The sequence below is a fragment of the Diorhabda sublineata genome, chromosome 6 (genome assembly GCF_026230105.1).
Source record: "Diorhabda sublineata isolate icDioSubl1.1 chromosome 6, icDioSubl1.1, whole genome shotgun sequence".
NCBI classification, from domain to species: Eukaryota; Metazoa; Arthropoda; class Insecta; order Coleoptera; family Chrysomelidae; genus Diorhabda; species Diorhabda sublineata.
In genome coordinates, this window is record NC_079479.1 from 27,270,428 (window position 1) to 27,295,548 (window position 25,121).

At 32.1% G+C, this 25,121-nt stretch overlaps 1 protein-coding gene across 2 annotated transcripts in view; it reads left to right on the forward strand.

The window, feature by feature from the left end:
* Positions 1-25,121, forward strand: part of LOC130445767 (uncharacterized) — a 44,698-nt gene that overhangs the window by 5,252 nt on the left and 14,325 nt on the right. Inside the window, exon 1 of one of the 2 annotated variants that reach the window (XM_056781617.1) lies at positions 5,637-5,895. The exons of the other annotated variant lie outside the window; for it this stretch is intronic. Coding sequence (XP_056637595.1) covers positions 5,800-5,895 — 96 coding nt within the window. The 5' untranslated portion in view covers positions 5,637-5,799. Of the gene's footprint in view, positions 1-5,636; positions 5,896-25,121 lie in introns of those variants that run through there. 2 annotated transcript variants of the gene reach the window in all.

Genomic DNA, 25,121 nt, shown 5'->3' on the forward strand with positions numbered 1-25,121 from the left:
TTTCTTAATTCTCTATCTTGAGATGTCGATGTCCATGATTCGGCCTATCTCTTTGGTCTCCTGGTTGTTGGCTTCTTTCGCCAGCCGATCCTCCCCCATTCTGTTGATGGATGCATTCCACTCTCGCATTCTCCTTCCTAAGCATCTTACTACATCAGTTATCTGGTCGCAGGCCTGTCTAATGTTGGAACTGCTTTTTTTGTCCCAGAGAGTTACTCCAGCTATTGGTCTAACGGTTATTATCTCTGTTGTTCGGGGAAGTTGTTTTTTCCTTTGCATCTGCTCTCATTTGAGCTGCATAAGTTAATATGGGACGTACAGCTGACTTGTATATGCGCAAACTTAAGGAGATTCTGACGGTTTTAATGGCTTGTATGAGTGCTTCCTCGTGGATGTTTCTATTGCTTGATGTTATAGTTAATGTTAGTGTTAACTTATTGTCATAGACTTTTTCTTGGGAATGGATATCTTATTTTGAAATGTTCTGCCATTTGGGTGAATCTGAAAAGCATTCCTAGTATATTGTCTTCATCTGCTATGAAGACAGCATCATCTGCGTATCATAAAATTGTAAACTCGCTGCTTGACGAAAGCCTGGGTTAGATTAACGAATCATAGAAAAGCCGGCTTATTATACTTGGGGAATATTAGGTCTATTGTGGATCTATTATGTTTAAAGCTTTGTTTCTCTTGATCTCTTCTCTGTATTTGGAAAAGGTAGTACGTTAATATCCTTGTTAGAAGTTGCATTATGGTGATGACATAAACATCATCTTCCTTCTGTCTATTCTTATGAATTGTGGGTATTGTTCGCGAAGACGTCATCTCCTCCTTTATTGGTGCTTGCCATAACATTTAATCATCTTGTTACTGATATTTTCCGGTCCTGGAGTCTTTCTATTTTTCAACCTTGGGTTCGAAATGATCAGTCTCTCGTTCCAGTGTGCTTGGAGTGTCATACTAGTCGTCTGAGTGGTTTTTCCAGTGGTTCAGTGAGATCTTATTAAGCAACTATTATCTTCGATTTGTTTTTTATGTTCATGTGCAAAATTAAGCGAATATCTACGACCCCGAACAGTCGTATGGACAGCATTCTTTTTTGAAGTCGTTTATTTCAATTTGATTTTCTTCGAGAGGATAGTAAATAATAAATTTGTTCGAAGTAGCTTCTTAAAAATATTTATTAATACAATTAAAAGAAAATTACAAACAAAAATGTTTTACTGATTTAAAAGCGGGTTGAAATGTCTAATTGTATTCTCGATCTATTTCATGAACCACTTTTATCATTTCGTCTCGTTAGATCTAGGACCTAATAATTACAAAATAATTTAGCTTCAAGTCATTCTCCATTAATTAGTTACCAGAATAACAGTTTTATTGTACAATTTCACTTATTATACAGAAAAAAACAAATGATCACTTATTTCTTAAAACTTTCTTTTCCTTTTGCTTTGAAAATATATATAACGAAAATGAAAATATGGAATAAAAAATATATAACAGATGGTTACCGTATTTTGTGAAAGTGTCAATACGAAAAAAGTTTTGCTATCCTATTTTGTTGATGTTGTTGAATACTATAGAAAAGATGTATAAGACCGAAAACGAGTTTCTAGAATCTCACTGTATGTGATATCGGAAAGTGTTTTCAAAAATGGAATCGGAAAATCGATACTAGAAAAGTCTAGCGATTGTGTGGAGTTCTTCTCAAATCTATCTCAATTTCAACAGTTACCAAATGAACAGTTCAATTGGGCGAAGAAAAATTCTTCATTTCTTCTTTCGTTTTGTTGTGTAGAATCATTTAAACTGAATTCTAAATTTCGTTGGCGAGCATAAAAAAGTCATGCCCTGAAAATTCTTTATATTATGTAGGTTGCTAGGTTTTTATTGTATACACAAATACTTTTTCGCAATTTTACCTCATCGATTGAATTAATTCACTATTGTATCCTAATATAATTATCAGTACGTGAAATCTGGATCTCGTGCTCGCAATCATTAATAGCTTAAATTGAAACAACATACTTATATGAAAAAAAAAATAAACGGTAGTCTATCAATAACAAAAAAAAGTTTGTACAGTATAGTCTGAAATTATTGCCATCCTTATAAACTTTCATAGGTCGCGTTTACTTCTAGGGTATGAAAGGTCGTACGCGGAAATCCGTAATAAAAAAAACTTGTTAAATAAAACAACATATCAGATAACTTTATTAGCAAATAACTTTATTAGCAATAATAAACTTGTATAAAGTGAAAACAGATTCTAAATAAACCATTTTAGTAAACAAAACAGGACTAAGCATTGTGTCATAAAGTTTTTCGTTTTCGTCTTCATTAAAGGGATAGTCACAAGAAACATGTAATTTTTCATCCAATCAGAAAAGGCACAGTGTCTGCATACCATATCCTCTAGGAGTATGAGGGGCTTCTAGTCTCAAGACTCGCCTAATTTGTTGGTTTACAATATTTAGCATAATCTCAGTCAAAGTCAAAGTTGAAAATAACCTTTATTTAGTTAAAATGCCAATGTCTCTAAAAATTTTTTTATTCGAATATTACAGGTGCAGTTTTTTGTTGCATTAACAACAAAAATGTTAATTTCACCAACGTTAAGAAACGAATAAAAAATTGCGATCGGGTATCTGCGAGTATTTTTTGACACATCATATGTTTATCAATACATTCAACTCCTTCTTTGGTCTTATTGTAAGCTATAATTATTTTGGATTTGTCTTTTCGTAAAAAATTCCTGCCTTTCTTTGGAATATATGATACTAACGTAGCACTTTGTTGAAAAGCAAACATCTAGACTGTTGATTTGCTGATCAATAAAATTCAAGAGGTAACTCCTTTATGTTTCTTCTTATTGTACCTGGAAGGCTTAGGTTTAAATTCTTTTCCAGGTTTTCAAGTAGGTGCATAATAGTAAACCAATTTACAACCGTATTGTTTTTTCCAGAGTCACGTATTGGTTTACAAAGTTTGGCAACGACGTCTTTTGGTGAGTTGTTTACTGATAAATGGTCATCGAGCTGCTTACCACGATATACCTCCATATTAACGGTATAAAATGTCTTTGAGTCCACAAATGCAAATACCTTTATGCCAAATCTAGCAGGTTTGCTTGGAATATATTGGCAAAAACTACATCTTAAGCGAAACGCTTTCAGCTTTTCGTCTATGGTTGGATATTCAAAAGGAATATATGCAGTTCTGTAGTTATTGATAAAACCATAAAAAAAATTCCCTTATTGTAGCAGAGTTAACATATTATTTGCGTTCTTGATGCGTAGTCAATTCGTCAAACCTTATATGTAATAAAAATCGAAAACTTTGTTGCGACAGCGTTAGTCGGAATAGATCTACACCTATACCATTTTTGTTCCAAAGTTCCTCAAGATCGAGACGATGAGATTTTGGAATACCTGCTAAATACAAAAGACCAATCCATGCTTTAATTTCAATTAAATTCGTGGTTCTGATATTTTTCTTTTTGATAATTTTCCCGTTTTGCTTGTATGTGTTGATTAGTGTATGAAACAAAAACACTTAGAAGAGTATCTGGAAAATAATGAGCAGAAATCACTATTTTTTTTACATTTTTTACTGGCATTTTCACACCGGTGAAATGTTTGATAAGATGATCTTCTTTCCATGTTCTTCCACGTCTGGGCATTTTATATTTACCAAATGATAGTGCAATCTTTGCTGATCAGCTCCGAGCCGTATTAGGTCGAGTTTTATCATTCATATGATTCCAAAATGTCTTGTTCGATGTCACTAATAATTTCTACATTATTTTCTCATTTATCCGAATCAATATTTTGAAAATCAGGGCCTTTATCTGTTCCATCCTCAGCTGAACTCTCAGACATTTTTCCAATAAACTTTCCTGCTTTTCCCATATTAAAAAAACATAAACCAGTTATTTCAAGAAACCTTCGCAAAAAAGAATAAATTGCTAATCTTTGAATAAACCGGCCCGAAATACCTAAATACAATAAAAATGATGCCCAAAGTTAATATTTCTAAGAATAGAAACAATAACATGAAAGGTCGCGTGCAAACTATCAGTCTGCAATCACCACACACACAAAACAAAACTATACCAATTGCGACGGATGTCTGTACTGCAAACCCTTCAGTTAGGTTTCGACATGATTTTGCTGTAATCTGTCAAAATGTCACACCTGTAAAATAGACTAGTTTCAATGAAGTAGAAAACAAAATCTCATCTCTAAAATCGGATATCAAGAATGAAATGACAACTATGAAAAACGGATAAAAGAGAAAATTAAGGAACTAGAGAAAAAGACTGTAAAGTCAAAAAAAGAATACATTCCAAGAGAGGAAAAGAAGATTGAAGATATAAAATTATGCAATCCACAAGTACAATTCAATACAGAAAACATTAGCAGTTTTACCTGAGTTGAGGCCTCAACGTTTAACGGGAAGATGAGTGATAGAAAAAATTTCACGTTTCTTGTCAAAATTTTACCTAAGAAATGGAATCGAAAACCGCAGTATTGATACCTAGTAACAAGAACAAGAAAAATCGGTGCGCCTTCGAAAATTACAGATTTAGAAAAAGATCTATCTAATTACTACATACTGTACATGTAGTTTACCCTACTCGATAAAGCAAAAACCAAAACATTTTCCCATCACACAACAAATATAATGTTTTCGGCTAATCTACTAACTATTTAAATATTAAGAAATCTACAGGGTGATTGATTGGTGTTCTAAAGTCCAGTGCCTTCTCTGTCCTTTGAAATATCAATTTGAAAATTTGAGTCATTAGTCTTATATCATAAAATTATTCACACTAGAATGCTGTGCCATATCAAAATTATTTTTTTAATGAAACACCCTATATTCTATTGCATATTGATCTTTTCATACAATAATATGGAGTTGTGATGTGTTATACGGGGGTATTTAAAAAGCTGTAACCCATTTTCAATAAAAATCGTTTAATACCCTGTACAATGTAAGAGAAATTCAAGAATGAAGATCTATTGCTGCTAAAGCATTCGAATAGTAGAAAAACTTGTGGAAAATTACCCATTTTGTTAGTATTCTAGTAGTTAGAATCTGATACAGGGTGAATCAAAATAACAATACATTATTTTCTCGATTATTCTAAATAAATCACCCTGTATTTGATGTGAGTATTAGTACTACCAACATACTTCTTCTTTTTCCTAGACCTAAAATTATTAGCTTTAGAGATATTTTGATTTTTCTCTGCAAAATATTGATTACGTTCCTATATCTAATCATTCTACAATTGATTGTGAGTTAGCTATGATTTATTTACCAAAAACTGACATTTTATCATTGCTGTTTGAGTTTCATTTAAAAAAATATGAGTTTGATATGGAACAATATTCTGGAACACCCTGTAAGATTGTAAATATTTTTTGAATGTGAAGAGAATCGACGGCTAGTATCCCCCAAATTTTCAAATTGATATCTCAAAGGACAAAGGACAAACTGAATTTTATCAATCTAAATTCAAAATATTGGATATCTCGCAATTTATTTCCAACCCTGTAAATGTACAGAGCATATGAGGTGGGTGCTTGGTGTCTCACCTACCTGTCAATAGAAAATACAGCGACTCAGTCAGTGGTTAGCTCAGCTTAGTTCGCGTACCGAGGTCTACTACATACATTCTAGTGCGCGAGGCCGACTTCATACGCGTCCGTGTTTTGTTTTGGTTTATACATAATCTCGCTATCGACCGTGATTCTTTGTTTTTGTTCTATTATTGAAATACCCGAAATGGGAAACAAATTATGTAAAAAGAAATCACAGGACGCTGTGGATAATACAAATAAATCAACGTCACAGTTTGATAGGATAATCAATAGATTACACGTGAGTTGAAAAGGTTAATACATTATTTAACCGAGAGGTATACTTTTCGGTACATTTATACCCATAAACCTGTTTCTTGCATGATCTTAATGTATTCAGTGATCAAGAAAATTGCTTGAACGTTAGTCATCGATTTAAAACAATGTATTTACTCATTTCGGAGATTTAAAGGAATATTTTATCTAAGAAAAGAGTATTGTATTTATTATTCGAAATCAACATCAAATCCTATCAATTCTAATTGGAGGTATTTATTAATTTATGTCAATTTATTAACAGACCATGATACAAACTCGAGCAATTTATCCATGAAAAAACTGGTTATGGAAATAAGATATATTATGTCGATTAAAATAAGACTGTTCTTGTAGGAGGGATTCAATCCCAAACAATTACTATATTTGGTTGGGATTAAAGAAAAAACAAATTGTAATATACGATGACTAATTAGAACAAAACTTCACAAATATGAATATTTTGGTGAAGACCAAAAGTGTGCTACATCGTCAAATATTTTCAATCAAATTAAAATAAAAACTTTATAGAGATACAAGATTTATATATATAACTAGTTGTAAATCATCCACTAATTCACATGGTATTGGACAAATTTCCTCAAAAAAAAACCTGTAAAAATAAGCTAAAAATAACTTTGTTTATTGAATAATATGCAAAAAAATTTGGTGGTTTTAACACAAAGCTCAGTAAGCTTTTTGAGTTATTAGTGGAACCAATAGTCGAGCTTTTCTCACTACATTTTCAACATATCCTTTGGATTAAAATTTTTTCTACGCAAGAATTTTGAATGGATCTGAATAAACAGTAATCTAATGGTGTAGAGTCCGTACTAAATGCTGGATACGGTAGGAGTTCAATCCATCATCTTATTTCGCGTAACTTTCCCAGTGTCTTGTTGTAGGAAAATCCACTTCTGATTAACTGAACTTCCTGATCTAATCCAAAATCAGGTTTTCTCATTGAATGTTTTGATAAGCTTCTGCTCAATAAGTTCAAAAGTTGATCAAATAAACCCTATCCATTCATCTATGTTTAAAAAATTCCTTTGGATCTATTTCGTTCATTTTAAAATATTTTGTAAAAATTTAACTGTAGATATTTTTGTTCAAATTGAGGGGCCTCACAGTCCTTGATTGGAAGCCAATGATTTCTTCTTATTCCCGTAGATCGAAAATAAAATACGAGTTCAACGTTTTTCTACACCCGAAGAAGCCGTTGAAGCGTTCTAAACATATGTTTTGTGGGTACCAAAATCGCATTGGGAAAAATGCTTGAACAATTAGTTCAAACGCATGCAAAGTATTGCTCTCAATGAAGAATATTTTGAAAAACAATACAGCCATATCCAATTATAACTATTTGTTTTTATTTGACTATCCCAAAACATTGCAACTCTCGTAAAACAAATACCTAACCTAATATATAAATAATGAAGATTCCTGCTCAGATTTCTATGCAGATAATAAAGTATAAAAAAATCATTACCTAATTAATTCTTTATACACAACGAGTATAAACACCCCAATATCGTAAAACTTTGATATAAATTTTATTAGCAAATAAAAGGGTATAGAAAGTTTTGTACCCTTTTATAACTGCTGGGATTGAATTTAGAAATTCACGTGACCCAATTAAATATGTAACTTCAGTTGTGTTTTAGGTCTTCAATATATTTATCTAATTTACAATTATTGTGATTTTTGGTTAACTTTGTTTTTAATATTTTCAATTAAATGTAATTTAAGTGTTTCTTAACATTTTTGCTATATTTCAATGAATTTTGAATCCCAATCTTCAGATTAATTGGCACGGCAAGGCAAACATATATTCAAGCCAAGATTAAAACTAAGTAGAGATAATAAAGAAAAAGCATACGAAAAACTAGAATTATACGGTCGTAGTTATTTTCGTTCCGTGGTTTATACTCAATTGCCTTCAATATAGATATTTATAGACGATTACTAGTCAACTATGACTGATTATGGCAATATATTTTAAACAATATAATATGCTGTATATTATTTATTTATAATGTGATAAACGGGCTCCACCATGTTTGCTGATAATTTACCTGAGACAATAACCTAACCTAACCTAATAAAATATAGGAATGTTAGTTTGACCATCTTATATATTAAAAAAATTGATGATTTCCATTCCGTGTCCGTTCAGGCGTTCTACCCTACCGATTTGGTTAATTTTTTTTTCAATGAAAGGTATTGATGCATAGATCAGCCATCAACCATCGGATTTCATCTAATTTTCACCATTCTCAAGTTATACGAAAATGCAATTTCCCCCTGTACATTACGTATGGGAGTTTTTCACACACACACGTTCTATCCTCAATATCTCAGTTTCTATTCAAGATAGTTCGTTTTGGTTTAAGAACACTCGCTGAAACACCTTCTTTCTTTTGAGTTTTTGAACACTTAAATCGGTTGAGTTGGATAGGAGCCAGGCGCGGACATTCAATGTGGAGTTATGGATTTTTGTAGGTTTTTGCAATTTTTCTACTTCAAAGATCTATATCTCAGGTTCTAATATAGCTACAGAGCTCGTTCTTTTCTATTATAATGATTTCTGATACTTATTTAATGGATTATATGCGAACAAAGCCGCGAGTAAAAGCTAGTACGTACAGTACTCTACAACCTTCTTCTCATTTTTCTTTTGCCCTCTCTGGAGCGTCGGAAATATATTTATTATTCTATATACCCATTTTCTCAATATTTTCCAGTCATTGCCAGTATCATCATTTGATTTATTGTCTGTTGCCTATTCCTGTATCTGCTATTTGTTCGTTCCATGGTTTTTGGTCGGCCCCTTCTTCTTTTTCCTTTTTTGGCATCCATATTCGTATTGTAAATCGGTCTTATTCCATCCTTGTTAAATGTTCAAATGCATATTTTGCAAAAAATCTCTTCATAGGCAGCATGTAGAGAGCTCGGTTTTTTTGCATTTAATTTAACGAAAGACATTTTGGGTATTTAACCAAACATACTTATGCAAAATTGAGTGCTTGATGAAAATTTGATCTGTAAATCATATTTTCATTTCATAAGTCAATTAATATGAGAATTGTCAAGAAATCATGCGAACAAAATTATTAAATAAATGAAATTATTGATGATTTTCTTGCTTTTCTTTTCATGTAAACTTCTCTTTATAAACTAAGATTATTATTAATATTCCCTGATTGCTAATGGTGAAAAATGCGCTGTAGTCTTTCGCGCTGACATTGCGACAAATTTTTTACTTGCTTTCATAGTAATTTCTGACAAGCACGATTGTCCAACCTTTGTGAGATCCACACTATGATAAATTACAGAAAATTGACTCCCAGCTCTTTTATCTTCGTCATCAACTTTTAGGTTCTATAATGGAGTACATAGTTGATAGTTTCTTCTTAAGGTGGTTCTATCTCTCACATTTGGGAAATGAAACGTTTAGGTGATTATTTTGACTTTGATTCCATTCTCCTTTATTATCATTATTTTCCATTTTTCTTTATCTCTTCAATACAATTTTTTCTGTAATTTTTTGTCATAATTATGATGTCGTCTGCATTTGGAAAAGCCCTGGTTTCTCTGATCAGGTCGGGCCGAAATATTTCGGTGGTGAATATTCGCATACAGAACGAATTTTCCGATCAGAAGTTTCGTCTGTGTGTGGTTTGTCTTTAGATTCCATCCGTTGCGATATACCTAGTTGTCTTTAAGATTACGTTGGGTGATTTTTGATCTTCAAAATGGATATGGATTATTCTCTCCCATTCCCTCTGCAATTTTTGCCAAATATTATCCTTCATTTTCATGCCCTTGTAACTTTTCAATTTTTTTGCATAGAACGGAGGATTTTCTTTCACTTTGTCAATTAATATTTCATCCTCCAGCGCAGAAAAGTCTAATTTGTGGTACTTCTTGCCGACGGACATATCTTTTTACATTTATGTTTTATAAAATAATTATAATGCTGATAGAAATAAAAATGTACAGATTTCTAAAATATAAACAAATTCAATAAGTTCCGGCGAACCGTTTAAAAATCGTTCAAATCAAAACTAGTTTGATCGAGACGAACTGCTGTCCGCACACTTTCCCGAAACTTCGTTCCGATCTTTTATACATACCGCTACAATGTAATACACATAGACTGGGTTTTACCGAAAACATTAACTAACTTTTCGTGCTATACGACCGAAATATTTCGGGCCGATATGGTCAGAGAAACCAGGCCTTAACCCTCCTATGTTTTGTGGCACCATTTTGAGTATTCTATGTCCGATTGTAGATGTCTCGACCGTTTCTTTACTTTTTTTAGTATTTCATTTGTCTGAACTACAGTGGGCTTATGCTGTTCCCTTGTTTTCTCATTTTCCCATCTTGATCTTTGAACTTTCCTCTTTACTCTTTTTTATACGCTTCTTGTGATATTTATTGTCTTTTTTTGGTATTTCTTGTTTGATTGATACCTTCCACACGTTGTTTTTACGAATTGAGTCAAAAGCTGCTATCGGGTCTATCAACGTTAAGGCCAGTATGGAAATATTATCTAATTATCTATTGTCTGTCTTCTTTTTCTGAATGCTGCTTGCTCTTCTTCCAGTTTCTTGCCTACTTCTTCTCTTAGTCTTCCTTCTATTATCCCAGTGTACATCTTGTAGAACACTGAAGTTAGACAAATTGTTCTGTAGTGTTCGCACTTTGTTTGTGCTCCTTTCCTGTGGATTTTGAATAGTAGATCCTCCTCCCATTCTTGTATTATTATTTCTGACCTCCATACTTCTTCTATCATCTCCTGCACATCTGCCCTGTTTAGTTTTATGATTTTGATTCCCCGCATTACGTCTTTGACTAATTCATAGTTGATTTCTTCCACATTTGTATTTCCTTTTTTGCTCTTCTGACATGATGTATGTTTGGTCTGCTTCTTCCTTGAATTACTTCGAGCAAACGGAGTTTAATGTATTTAATATATCTTTAGATTGTTTTATATATCTTCAATTCTTTTCACCTTCTTCTTTTTCTTTCCTCTCAATGCTATTATACTACGCCAGAATTGTCTGTTATTATCATCATCTACTACCTTCAAATTTATTATACCCATCATCAGATCTGTTTTCAATGCTACCCCGCACTGACTTGAATGATGTTAGGTGTTACCTCCCACACTTCGGTATTCTTTGCGAATACTTGGTGAACTGAAGCTTCTTCTTCATGCCCACAGAATCTACACTCGGTAGTTTCGGCTACACATAATCTCAAGTGGTGCTTTGTGAAGCAGCAGTACTCTGCGAGCAAGCTGGTGAAGAGGTGAAGCTTGTTTTTACTAAGATCCCAATACTATTTAAATTTACCAGTGTTAAAGTTATCCATCCCAGAAAGACACTACCACAATGCGCCACTTACGCTCCACCATAGAACGTCTTCAAGTCAATAAAAGACTTACTTGCTCCTTTTCTGGCAAAGGATCCGTTGATTCGTAGATATTCAAGAATTCATACTAAAAGATTGTATCAAGTTTTTTTCGGCATCCCCATGCCAGTTTGAGATCGTTGCTATGGAAGCTAATTGAGTCGATAGCTGTTTAACTATCAATGTGAATTGCTATGCCACATTTATGGTAGTTTCTCAGGGTTTATTTCCACGAATCTTTAGATAGCAAGGATTCCTACCAGTAAGATTCTCTGTTGAGATGAGTATTTGGTAGCAGTCCCAAATACTCCAGCACCAGATCTTTTTGTAGTTTTTAAACTAATTATCTACCATTTAATGGTATTTAGTATTTATTTGGAAGTTTGAGTTTTGTATTCCTTTTATTAGTTTTAATTTTTACTTGGTATCGTTGTATTTTGATGCTTTTTCTTTTAATTACTTCATAATTAATGTACATGGTTAACGACTATTAAGCTACCTGTTATTTGATACTCTTTAGATGTTTCGAGAATGAATTCATGGCCAGATGAGAAACTGAACTGAAGATAGTAATTCGGATTTTATAGGTACGGGGTGGTTTGATTTCGCCCCAATTAAATATACACTCATTTTATTTATATTTATTATATTAAAAAATATTGGAAGATATGTAGTTTCAAGAATGAATACATTGTTGTTGCACAAGTGTTCTTAATTGCATATTCAATCATAATGACACTAAAGTAGATGTGATGCGTTTAATATAAAATTGAGGTTAACGGTTTTGTTATGAAATACCTTAAACGGAAAATTCTGTAATCGTTACTTCGAAAGATTATGTGTATGTCCTGATTATCTATACTTTTCGTATTTACGCTGACAAAGTTCATACTAATTACAAGTTGTGGGATTGGAATGTTTGTAAATATACATCTATATGCTGTGTTACATTTATAGTTGGGAATATTTTAATTTTGTTATTAAAATATTGAGATATAAGATATTAGACACTGGATCGATATTGATAAGACGATAGTAGTCCTGGAGCTAGCAACAGAAATACACGACTAAGGTCCTCTTAAGAGATAATTATTAGAATGAATCAAAGAGTCGTATTATAAAGCCTAGTGCACGTCATCTGCGGCTAGGTGGGTGGGATGAGATGAGAAAAAGAAAAGAAATTTAGTTATTTTCTCCCGACTAAAAATTTGTGAAACTGTAACTATCCCAATATCTGGAGGAAACAAAATAATCAGCTGACTATACTATACGTCAGTTGGCGCTTCCAAATTAAAAGAAAAATATATTTGCAGTGATTTCCCCTCAAATAAAAATTTTAATGATGATAGCTTATATGTAGATGTGAATAAATATATAAGTCAGCTGGCTATATCTCGGTGGAAAAACCTTTAGCTGACACTTTGGAAGTTATTACGTAGGAGTTAAGCGGAAGTATCTACTGCATCAGCTGACCAGGTTTTCATCGCCTCACCGCTAGCTGATTGTTGGTAATTGTTTAGTTATTAATTATTTCCTTGAAATTTTATTATGTTGTGGAGAAAATTATGCTGATCAATTTAATATATAAACGAGTATATATAGGGCGTGGAAATTATTCCTTCACATATTTTTTCGAGGTTGAAAATTTAGATAGGTTAGGTTAGGTTATTATTAGGTAATTTTCATTTAAAACACATTATTCATATTCAAATAGAATTGAAGCATTTATTGAAGAAATGTCACGAATTTATCCAATCTTCTTGTTCAGCATAAAAAACATACTAAAATTTCAAGGAAATCGGGAGTATACAACCTACACTAAATAATTACCTGATTGTTTTTCTATATCACAGCAGTATATTAACAATCACTTTACAAATTTTCAGCTGGGAGGAAATGACTGCCGCTTATCCCACCCAGCGAGTTGCAGCTAACGTTTACTAGGCTTTTTTTACATAACTCTCTGATGCATATCAATTATCTTGCGGAAGGAAATAATCAGCTAAATTTTCACCTGGCTCCCGGACTATAGATATCACATGTTTCCTCATTTATTGGAAACACGAGTTTGCACTGCTGCCTTGCATAGAACGAACGACGCGCGAAACATTTTGTAAACAATCTTTTTTCGTGTTGTCAAGTAAGCAAAACACTCAAGGAAATTTAAAAGGTGGGTAACGCGTATAGTGCGGTAAGGGGTATTAGCGTCTTCCACCTAACGAAGACAGATTCGTAATCAAAATATAAACATGTTCTCGTTTAAAGTAAACAAATAACGGACAATATTACTTTTAGTTTATAAGACACCGTTTCGATTTTCGCTTGACAATGTGAAAGAGAAATTTGTCAAAGATAAGATTTTGAAATTTCATGAATAAATTATGGGGTGGACAAAAAATTTTGACTGATAGTGTAATCTTTCTCATTATTGAAAACGAATTAATCATGGGTTGTTTCCTCTTTGTTGGCATTAAAGTTATTTCGTTAGCAACTGATAAAACCAGCAAAGTGATTGATAAAATTTTGTAATCACCTATAATAGCAATTGATGAAGATACCCTTTTTTCTTGGGACCCTAATAGATCAATTGTATCTTATGGTTATGACAATGGTTTTCTATTTTTATTGTTTTTAATCGTATTATCTTGGTTCGCAATTTATTATATATTAGAACTACTACCAGCCTTTTTAATGATGTGATATGGCGTTTTGTTTTCGGTTTGAGCAATTTCCATAATTAATGGTGCTGTAAGCTTCTTCTAGTTCTTCATTTGGGAATATGCAGATGAATTTCTCAAAAGATTGTTTTTTCGTTGCACTATTTCAAGGCACTGATTCATCAAAACAGAAATAAGTTGAACGACCAGATGATTCGTTATTAATTATGCATTAATTGCGATTTTTTTCCTACATTAGACATTCTCAAATTTTGGTTTAGAAGCTGGCTTCATTTGGAAGTTTCGTATTTCTAATTTTATTATTATTTTCTTATTTCTATTACTTTGTTCTTCATCCATTTAATATCCATTTAATATCCAATATTGTTACTTTTTCGCTATTAATATTTTTTGGAATCTTTAGTTCACTCATTTCTTTCCATTTACATTTTAATTATGTCTAAAGTTACGCTTTATCATTCTGTAAACTAACAAGTTATTTAGGATAGTCGATAAAAAAATTCATAAAAGGAGGACATTTAAAAAATAATCACAGTGAAAAGCTTCACCAAATAGTCCAACGTCTTTATTTGGTCTTGGCACAATTATGAGGCACCACGTATTAAGATAACCGTCGTCAATATTTGTAGATGTTATATTTATAGCATAAACTATTTAAATTTGTTTTCAAATACTTCTGAAGGTATTCGCATAATATTTGTAGGGTAAACACTAATTGTATACGAGTCATATGATGATATTTCCTGTGTACTATTTACAAAAGTTTAATGATAAAATTCAACTAACATTTGCATTGCATATCAGTAGGCGCTTAGGAATAGATCAATAAAGAAATATTTTCGACATCTTTCATTTTATTTGTTATTGCCTTCCCCTATATAATTTTTGGTTGTAAAGTCATAGATTTTTGCGGTATACACAACTACGTCTCAAAATTCTTCAGTTTTATTTTCATCTCTCTTTTAACTTCTCAATTATTTTTTTTCTCATTAAAGTTTATTATGTTTTTCTCATATCCACCTAATATTAGTTTTTATTATTATCGGATATAATTCAATTAGCTGGCCAGCTCAATGTAACTTTTTTACATTACAAGTAACAGAAGGCTTTTCATTCGCAGGAGTTCCAAAGAAGGAACGAATTTTCTCTCTTTCGATTTGTATTCACATTATTTGTTTATAGAAATTTTTTTAAAAATATACATTAGGGTTGTTTGGTTGGTAGCATGTTTAACAGTTGACTTTGGAAATATTATTTTAAAGAACTTCAATTTATACCGCCAGAATTGCGGGACGTAGCCTCTACCTCCATACCTCCAGTTGTTTTTTTGATGTCTTGAGGATAAGTTATAAATGCTCAACAACAACAATGTTAAATACTCGTCAAAATATTATCCATCTTCCAATCATCTGGCAAAATGAAACTGTTATTCAGGGGCACCAACCCACTACAGAAAATTAGCAAAAATCATTTAAGAATGGAATCCATTCCTACACGAAAATGCGTGCTAGAATAACGTTGTTCTAATTCCGTTTTAATGAACAGAATTTATAAAATTTAGAGAAATCTTTCTCTTTTGATATTAAATCTAATTCCAATTATGTTTGACTAAAGAGATATCTACTAGATATAGAATCAAATTACCAGTGTCTAAACGCAGGAGAAATAACATCATGTTGTCCGTCAAATTTCTGAACATTCTCAAATATGTTTATATATTATCACAGATAGCGTTAGGCCATATTTACAAACAAAAGATCCATACACGTTTCGACTGGGTAATCAATTTTCCTTTTTCTTTTTTGTTGTAAATTTAAAACTTAATTAATCTTTACAACAATTTGTAGAATGTCAACTTTTCAAAATTTGGTAGGTCAACATAATCATTTACATCTTTCAAAACTTAATGTATGGTTTGCAATATTCACAAATTATTAATGATAACCAAAACCATTGCAAAACTTGTAAAAGTATGGAAATCGTTTTTTAAATCACAATTCTCTGTGACTAAGATTGTTATCTTTGAAGCTTGTACCAACTTAACAAGAAAATTTTGTATGTCCGAGTATAATCCTGACTGTAAAACAAGGTGGAGGCTCGGTAATGGTTTTACGGATATTTTGGAAGAAGTGCGGATGGAGACCTGGTAGAAATTGAAGGGTCGTTCCAAGAAGCTGTGCAAAGAGTATTTGGAAGAATTGGGAGGAAGGAATGTATTAAAATTAATGATTACAGTCGCCCTACTCGAATCCGATTGAGTTGTTGCTCAATAAATTGTACAGAGAAGTCAGAAAGCAGCGAAATATTCTGAAAAACGAATAGAACCAAATAGATGACGATCATTTGTCGAAATTGATCAGATTATCAACATTTTGTACTGAAGTAATAAAAGCAAAAAGGAGTTACATCGAAAAATAAAAATTTAAATTTGTCACAATTACAGAATGTAGTTTTATTTTTACTATATTCTTATATATAGATGTTCGTCAAAATACAAATATCAGAATCGACGGTATTGTTTTTAGTTGTTGTGTATCATGCAAACTGGAGGATGGTCGATAGCATTTGACCAGTAGTGTATATCTTTGTTCCGTAAAATGTTTTCCAATACCGTTTATCAAATTATCATATTAATTATATTTTTCAATTAATACCGGTTTGAATAAATCGTAAACCTTCACATTAACAAAAACAACAGTTCTGAAATAATCTAGTAAGTTTTGCGTCATTAATAGTCATAATAATTAATTATCAACTCTCTAGGTAGTCCGAGATCAACTACAGTCAAGGTCGAATATATTTTAAGAAAATGATCTCAACATTTGTTATGACATAACCAATTTAGTCATGAATTATTATGAAAATTAAGTGTACTATGTACTATGATATTTATTGAAACTAATTGAGGGAAATGTATTTTGAAAATAGTAGGTGAAATGGTTGATATTTTTGGATGTTGACAAATTTCTAAATGCATTACAAGATTTGTGCGAGTGAATGAATCAGTAAAATTATAGACATCATTCAACGAAATGGCATGATTCAAGGAGGAACATTTAAAAATATTCATACTGAATATTATAATATAACAGGTGTGGTGTAACAACAAGCATTTGAAGATCCATTAGAAAATTATATATGTATCGGCGAAATCCGATTTCAGAACTAGTTTAGCCTAGGCACACTCTAGAATAAACTAGTACGGCCTAGATTGAATATTACAGGATAGGTATCTAGAAAGTCAAAATAATTAGAAAACTGAATAAAATACTCCGTAATTGGTAAAATAATCATGCTATGGATAACTGGTAATATAAATAATCACATTGTAACAAATAATTGTGTTTTTTTTAATAAAAGCAACAATCATATCTCAATTTTTTAAATTGTTATTTATTTTTACATGGTGTGCTTTGGTGGCACTTAAAATTGCAAAGAATCATTGCCTAACCTAATCTAACCTAACCTCATTGATAACACATTATAATGAGAAGACCTTCTACTTTGAAAAACTTCTGTCAAAAACTTTTCCCTCCATTGTTTTTAATCTCCTTGTCGACTTAACGTAGGTTCATCCATATTAGAAGTTTTTCCACACAAGAATTTCAATTATTTTTAAGTTACACAAACACAGATACAAAAAAAGACTTTCCAGTCGACGAACCTCTCTTTGCGACGGGTTTTGGTAATTGTCCTCGGTCCAACCATTAATTTTCTTGGTAATTTTGGGTTATTTAGATAAATCCATTTTTTTAATTGCAAAGTTTGGTATTTTTAGAAGATCCTTCACTTGTAACCTCAGTATACCACTCGAGTGAAAGACCTGAGCGCGGACGATCTTCTCCAAATGTTCACGATGGAAACGATTAAACCAACACCAGAAAACATAGCAAAAATAGACTAAACTGCAAGGAACATATGACTATCGGTTAATATCATGAAATTGTAAATTTTTTTTGGGGGATTTTTAAAGTTAACACTTTTATGCATATGAACCATTTGACGAACATTTGAGTTTTGATTGGTGAATACAGCTTGCAGAATGCTGCAAAGACTATGAGAAAATTGTAGATCTACTCTGAAATCTTATTTAAGTGTAAATGCAAAGAAATTATCTTTGATATAAGAAAACCCACCCTTTACAAAAAATGTGAAGCGAAGCACTACATAAGAATCCATATTCAATTTAAGGCTCATCCCGTAATATCGAATGACTAACGAGGAGATTTTAGTAAAACAGTAAACGCTGCTTGGTAAATGAACATTTCTACATCATAAAATAATAAGACTTCTTGAAATATAGTGCAGAGGTAAGTTCGTTAGTTGGTTAGGAAAAAAAGAAACACTTTTTTGGCCACTGAGAAAATATTGTTGTTATTGGAATAAGTGGAGTATGGTAGGTGAGGTAGTACCTTCCACCCCCAATTAATACATTTCATCTTCCACAACGCAGTCTTGTAGAATATTTCTTGCATATGAATAAATTTTAATTGTTATCTTCACAATTTTGGATGCTGTCGATGTGAAAAACGGAAGATGAAATTCACAGTACCAAGAATTTGGCGAGAGCTAAAAGACCATGTCAGTGACTGTCATTTTTGTGCTGTTAATCCAGTAAAACGACGAAAGTCAAAACTGCAAAACCCATGAAATATCCTAAACTTGCCTCCTCTTCGGTTCCAATTTTTTATAGCCTACAACTTCCAGTACCTGAACCTCAAAATTGTCTCAATCAAGCTTATCTCGTGACAGTAACCACCAGAAGCTCATTATCTTACTTCAGAGGTATTAAACGACGTAATAAGAGATATAAATTTACCTAAGAGGAAGGGAGAACTTTTGAGTTCCCGTTTGAAGCAATGGAATGTGCTTATTGATGTCAAAATAACAGAGCAACGAAGTCGGCTTGAGATTTTTTCTACTTTTTTCACCAAAGAAGATGTAACGTCATAACGCTCAATCTGTACACCTGAAAGAAAACTATGAAAGTGTGAAAATTTTACTAGAAATTTAATGGGGCTACAGGGTGGATATACAAAATATCCGTGCTATCACTGTTTGTGAGATAGTAAGTGGATGCTCAACACTATACTTAACGATCATGGGTACTGTTAACTGCATTTTGTATTGGGAAACAAAACGTGGAAATGTATTAATGCTGACTTGATACCTCAAGTGAGGCCTTATAAAACAATTTGTTGAAAAGCTAGAAAATGTTTTCCAAAGTTATCAGAAGAAAAGGTTAAAAGACAAATAAAAAAACTTTTCGAGGATTTCCAAAATTAGATACCAGTGCTCAACAAAAATGTTAGAACAGTTTTAAGGGAGTAGTTTTTGGATTTTGAGGGAATAAAAAGATGAAAATTACCCAGAGCTGGTTCATAACATGGAGGAGTATTCAGAAGAACAAGTAGAACGTTTTTATCGAGATATTGTGGGATTCGAACTCCGCTATCACGGTCATTAGAACAAAAATATGATGCAGGACTACACTTTTGGAGTTTAGTGAGATAAAGTTCTTACGAACACGAGAAAAATATGTAATAGGTTTCACTTTTAAACTTTTTTCAACTATTTTGTGATTTGATGTGATATAAAAAGCTGATAAAAGAATTATATCTAAGTAAATTAATTCGTTTCAGTTTTTTTATACACAAACATTCAAACTACGTTGACCTGTGTAATCATTGGGCTGACAAATAACAATATCAAAGATATATACGCAAAACGGCTTTATTTTTAGGATCCCAGTCCATAAGGTGCTTTTCAAAATATTTATCAGTGCATTTATTTCAACACTGCTATAAATTATGGCTTTATACTTACTATTTTTTTGAAAAAAATATCCTTATGTAATCAAATTAAATCTAAATTTAAAGTGTGCAAAATGCGCGTCTATTTCTGTCTTCGTTCTTGGTGGATTATTGATTTTCCTATAATTTACGCAAAGCTTGCCAAAATTATTTAAAGTTTATGAATTCATATACAATACGAGGAATTTTAATACGAATTACATTTTTTGTCCAATAAACGAGGAATTTTTCGATTTGAGAAAAAATGTACCTACTCAAGAAAATTGGGACATTTATTTATAGTATGTCAGTAGGCTGGAATTCTTTGAACTATTTGATGATATTGTTTGGTAGTACGTCAAGTCAGGAAGTATTAGTGTGAAATTATAATATCAATTATTGTATTAATTCAGTCAAAAATCATTCCATCTGAATATCTATTTTGAGTTTGACATTATATTATTCCAGTTAAAGTTATTTCTTATTCTAACAGTGATTCGAATCTGCCAAATTGTGGGTTTATTCAGATGAGACCTAATTCTTTGGAAACAAAATAAGTAAACAATTAATATCAATATCAATTTCTAGAAAAAGATGATTACTACTTTTTTTAACATTAATAGTTATTCCATATACCCTGTATAACATGTTGCTTGACCAGTTATGGATATTCACATTCCCTGACCTAAAAACTTGACTGACCTCAACTGCGAATTGGCATTAACATTCCCAGATATAAAATTACCAGTATCATCTTGACTTGACTTCTGACATGACCACACCTTTGACCGTTTTGTTCCACTCAAATTCTATATCCAACCATGACGCCAGAGGAAATGCCTTTTTTACATCGATAATTTTTTCAATATACCCTGTATAATACGCTGGTTGACCGGTCATTGATATTAATATTTCCTTATTTAAGAACCCAAGTAACCTAAACCGGCCATTGGCACCAACATTTTAAGACATAAAATTACAAGTTTTAACTTGACTTTTGACATTGATTGGTAATCGAACTTGACCTGCTATTCCTCATTTTTACCACTCAAATTCTACCTTGACACTAGAGATTAATACCTCTTACGACATTGACAATGGTTCAAAACACCCTGTATAATATGTAAAGTTTGTATCGATTATCCTATTCAAATTCTACAACCAACCATGATACTTGAGAGTAATGCCTTATTAGACATTGATATCCTATTATCCTATGATTAATCGCAACACCAAATAATGGCTTTTATTGGCATTGATAGTTTTTTCCATACCCCCTGTATAATATGTTGACTAATCGGTTATTGGTCTTGACCTTGAATGGTTGTTGACCTTGTCCTTGACATGTCATTCACTCAAACCAGTCGTTGAACTTGACCTGCCGTTGACCCTGCTCCCCCGGAGCATCCTCACATCTTTACTAGTGATAAATCTTATATATGATAACGTGAGAAGTTATAACCAATTAATTTAAAGTTACAAGTAAAAAGATAAATAGATAGAAAGGGAACTAATGCTTAAAACCATGGAAAGCTTTATAATTTCATAATAAAAGCGAATAGCAGTGAACCAAATAGATCAAACAGATACATAGGTTGTTTCATGTGAGAAAATTCCTATGTCTCAATTCAAACGTGTCGTAAGTTGTTAAGACTAGTCTCTGGGTCTATTAGGAGTACCGCGCGAGCAACTGAGAATGGCATTTGGCTAAATCTCGGGAATATTAGAGGTTCAGGTGAAGAAATGATAACAAAAATGGCCCGGAGATACACGTGGAAGAGGTCGTTTGTGATTAACAAAATGCCATCCTAAGGAGAAAGGATGTGTTCGTTATAAATAGAGGATCGATGAGAACATTTATGGTACGTCGGGGAAATAAGAATTTCAAGTATACCAGTTTTTAGATATGCTATTTCTCTCACTCTCCCGGACGTCATCAGTGCGCATCGTACCTGTGCACGTAAAATATCAATTTTTCAAATCATTTTAAGAAGTTTGTTTGTTTGTTATTATTTTTATTGTACGAAGTTTCTGCAACGTGAATCTATTATCGCCAGATCTTTTTATTGTTGTTTAAACTGTGCCAGACACTAATATTGAATTAAAAAATTTTGTTTTCCAAAATATTCCAGTATTTAAGCATCCAAAACTCAAAGTTAATTTGCCAGCCAGACCGGATAACTGCATTAAAAGTGTCAGTTTATTGGATATTAACTTCTTTATGTGAATTTTGAGACGTATGCTAACATCTTCTGCAGTATTTGATATAGAAGTTGAACTAGATCTACTGTTGATGACAAAGTAATTTCAGAAAAATTACGATATTTTACAATTAGCGCTGTGAATTTTTGTGTTATCCATCAGTGTCATTACATAGGTATTTGTAGAACACTTTTTTAATTTATCTTCTACAAAAGTTTTGATTTTTCCATTTCTATCTTTACTTTTTTCAATTTTTCACTAGCCATTGTAACACATTTTTTTCATAAATATTGAAAATAACAGCCACGTATACGTTCTTTCTCAAAAACGTTGCTAGCTCTTAGACATAAGATGTTACAAGCACTATCATTCTTCAAGAAGAGTTGAGCTTAATGCAACGTCAGGTGCTTAATTCCAGGAGATGGATTTGAAGAAGGCATATACGATCCAAACAAATGTTAATTTTTTACACACCAATGTTGATCGATTTGTTTTCCTTTTAGACTCTCTAAGCTGGACGTATGAGTCCACTCTCTATAATTGTATTCTCCATTGAACTATAGATATATCGATTGAATTAATCTAAATGTACAATCTACATTGACGAGGTCAATAGTATCAGGGCAATCAACAAACAGAAGAGGTACTGCCAAATTTTAAATTCTAAAATTTGATGATTGAAGTAAATAACGAAATCATCAAATGTAATAAGAGTCAACGAATAATGATGTCAAAACGATTATAAACACATTATTAAAAAACAGATGTACATATGACTAAAAGAAAGTAACAAATAAAATTACTGGGTTATTTATGTACAATTTCAATGACTCTACGGTTGAAGAATTCAATCGATTATATTTCACTTTAGTTGAATGCTATTCTGAGCATCAACATATAAAATCTATTGGTGAGACCTTGATATTTACTCTGGCTCGAAAGTACTGTACTAATTTATTGCCAGCAGTGGTTATATATGTAAAATTCGATGTCAGTTAACAATGAATCAAAGGTTCCGTTTTCTCTGCATCATGTTTTTAACATTTCCATTATTATGATATTCACTCATTGAAACCGTTCATTTGAAGATGAGGTCAATAATCTTTTTGTATACAGATTAATGTTAATTTATTTGAAATTCAAATATTGCCCCATTGAGATAATTGTAGTAGTATTCTAGGGAAGGATATTTTTTTTTAAAATATTTTTGTTTACAAAATGTTTCATAATTTATTTATCAAAAGAAAAGTCGAAACGTCAAAATTTATCTTTCTTTTAAAAACTATCAAAAAAAAACTAATTTTAAAACAGAAGAGACCTTAAATCAAGAACATTTAGATGCATTAATATATCAAAAGGTTTAAGAAATAAGAAATTGAAGAAAATGAATAATTTTATAAACAACCCCTTTTTTATTTGCAATTTGCAATCTCTACAATTAACAATGAGCAAATGGTTCGAAGCAATGTATAAAGTATCTTTTAAGAAGATTACCCAGTTCCTATCACTCAAAAAAATTGTTCAATTAATGGTTAACTGTACATCACATCACTAAAACACTAAAATCTGTCAGGCAGATCACATGGAAGATGCCTTGTAAGCCTTCGCTAGGAGCGTGGTCTCATTAGAGGTTGAGGCAATGCGTTGAGAGATCAGATCTTCAATCCCCTTTTCCAAACATATCAACTATCTCTGCGTATCCTTTGCAATGAATCAAATAGTCTTTTTTTTTAATTTTCCAGTGACACATCAATGTTTTCAAGGGCGGTGGAGTGACGGTGGCCGGCTTTCATTACTCCACGGTGACAAATTAAGATAACCTTCAAAAGTACATGATAACTATGATGGAAACAAATTGCAATTAACAATTGTTTTTTCGAAGTCTTCTGATAACAGAAGGACGCTATCAAAACAATACTTTAAATTTCGAACCTATCAGTCCAGCCGTATTTTACAGACTGCGACACTAAACTATGTGTTTTGTTGGTCTCAATTCTTGGTTTTGCCGGCGAATAACTATTTGAGCTACCCAAAAGCAGATGGCGCTTTGATGTTTTCATGTGAAATAAAAAGTATTCGCGAATACGAAGCCAGAATACGTACTAATTTTCTTGTTTTATAAACAATACAAAGTGTTATAAAAAATAGTAAAATCATATACTGCTTAAAGTACTTTCCTGAGATAATAACAACCATACATCCATAAGATGCAAAAAAATAAACACGTGATAAAGGTTGTTGGCGTTACAAATACACTCGTTGTTAAAATCTTATTCTACTGGTCAATAAAACTCTTGTGTACCATTTTGGTAGTTTCGTGTAGATATTCAAAGCTCTTCCTTCCGTACTTACATGAATAAATGCATTTCCAATTTTAACTATATCACTTCAATTAATTGTTATCTCATGGGGCTGGCAAGTTAGCAGTGACGTCTGAAGATATAAACTTACGTTGTTCCTTTAAGGCCATATAAAAGTATATGTCCCACACCAAAAAACCGATCCATCTTCCTGCCATTGGCCTGCTTCTGATTAAGGCTACTTCAATTTTCGTCATTTTTAGACCGGTTCTTGAACACTTTTTTTGTTCTAACAACACCAATAAGTTTACAAAAAGAAAGACAGTCCTATCAACATCACTAAAAACACATAAAAAACTGAAAAGCATGAAACACCCTTACAGATTGTGTTCTTGTTCACTGCTCTAGAAGCCAAATTCAGCACCATCTAGTGACACGTGATTTTCTCCAATACTGTTATGTTAAGTGTGTCTCATTTTACCGCTGAGGCCACCTCGGATACCTCTAGATTTTTAATAAAGTAATATAGAATTTGATGGAATAATTAATATATTTAATACCATATTCTCTATTTTTCAGTGGTTGAGTAAAAAGGATAATCATTGATGTTAAATTGCCTGTAACTATTAGGCATATCTTTTCGTTACTTCATTATCAAAACGCGATATATAATTAACAATATTATTAAATAATTACCGTTTATTACCTTTACTCTTCCTCGTGAACAAATGTCTCGCAAAATTATACGTGATACTCGATAAACACTGTGCCTACATAATAATTGTGTTGACAGGATAGGTGAAACCCTAGGTCAAATCA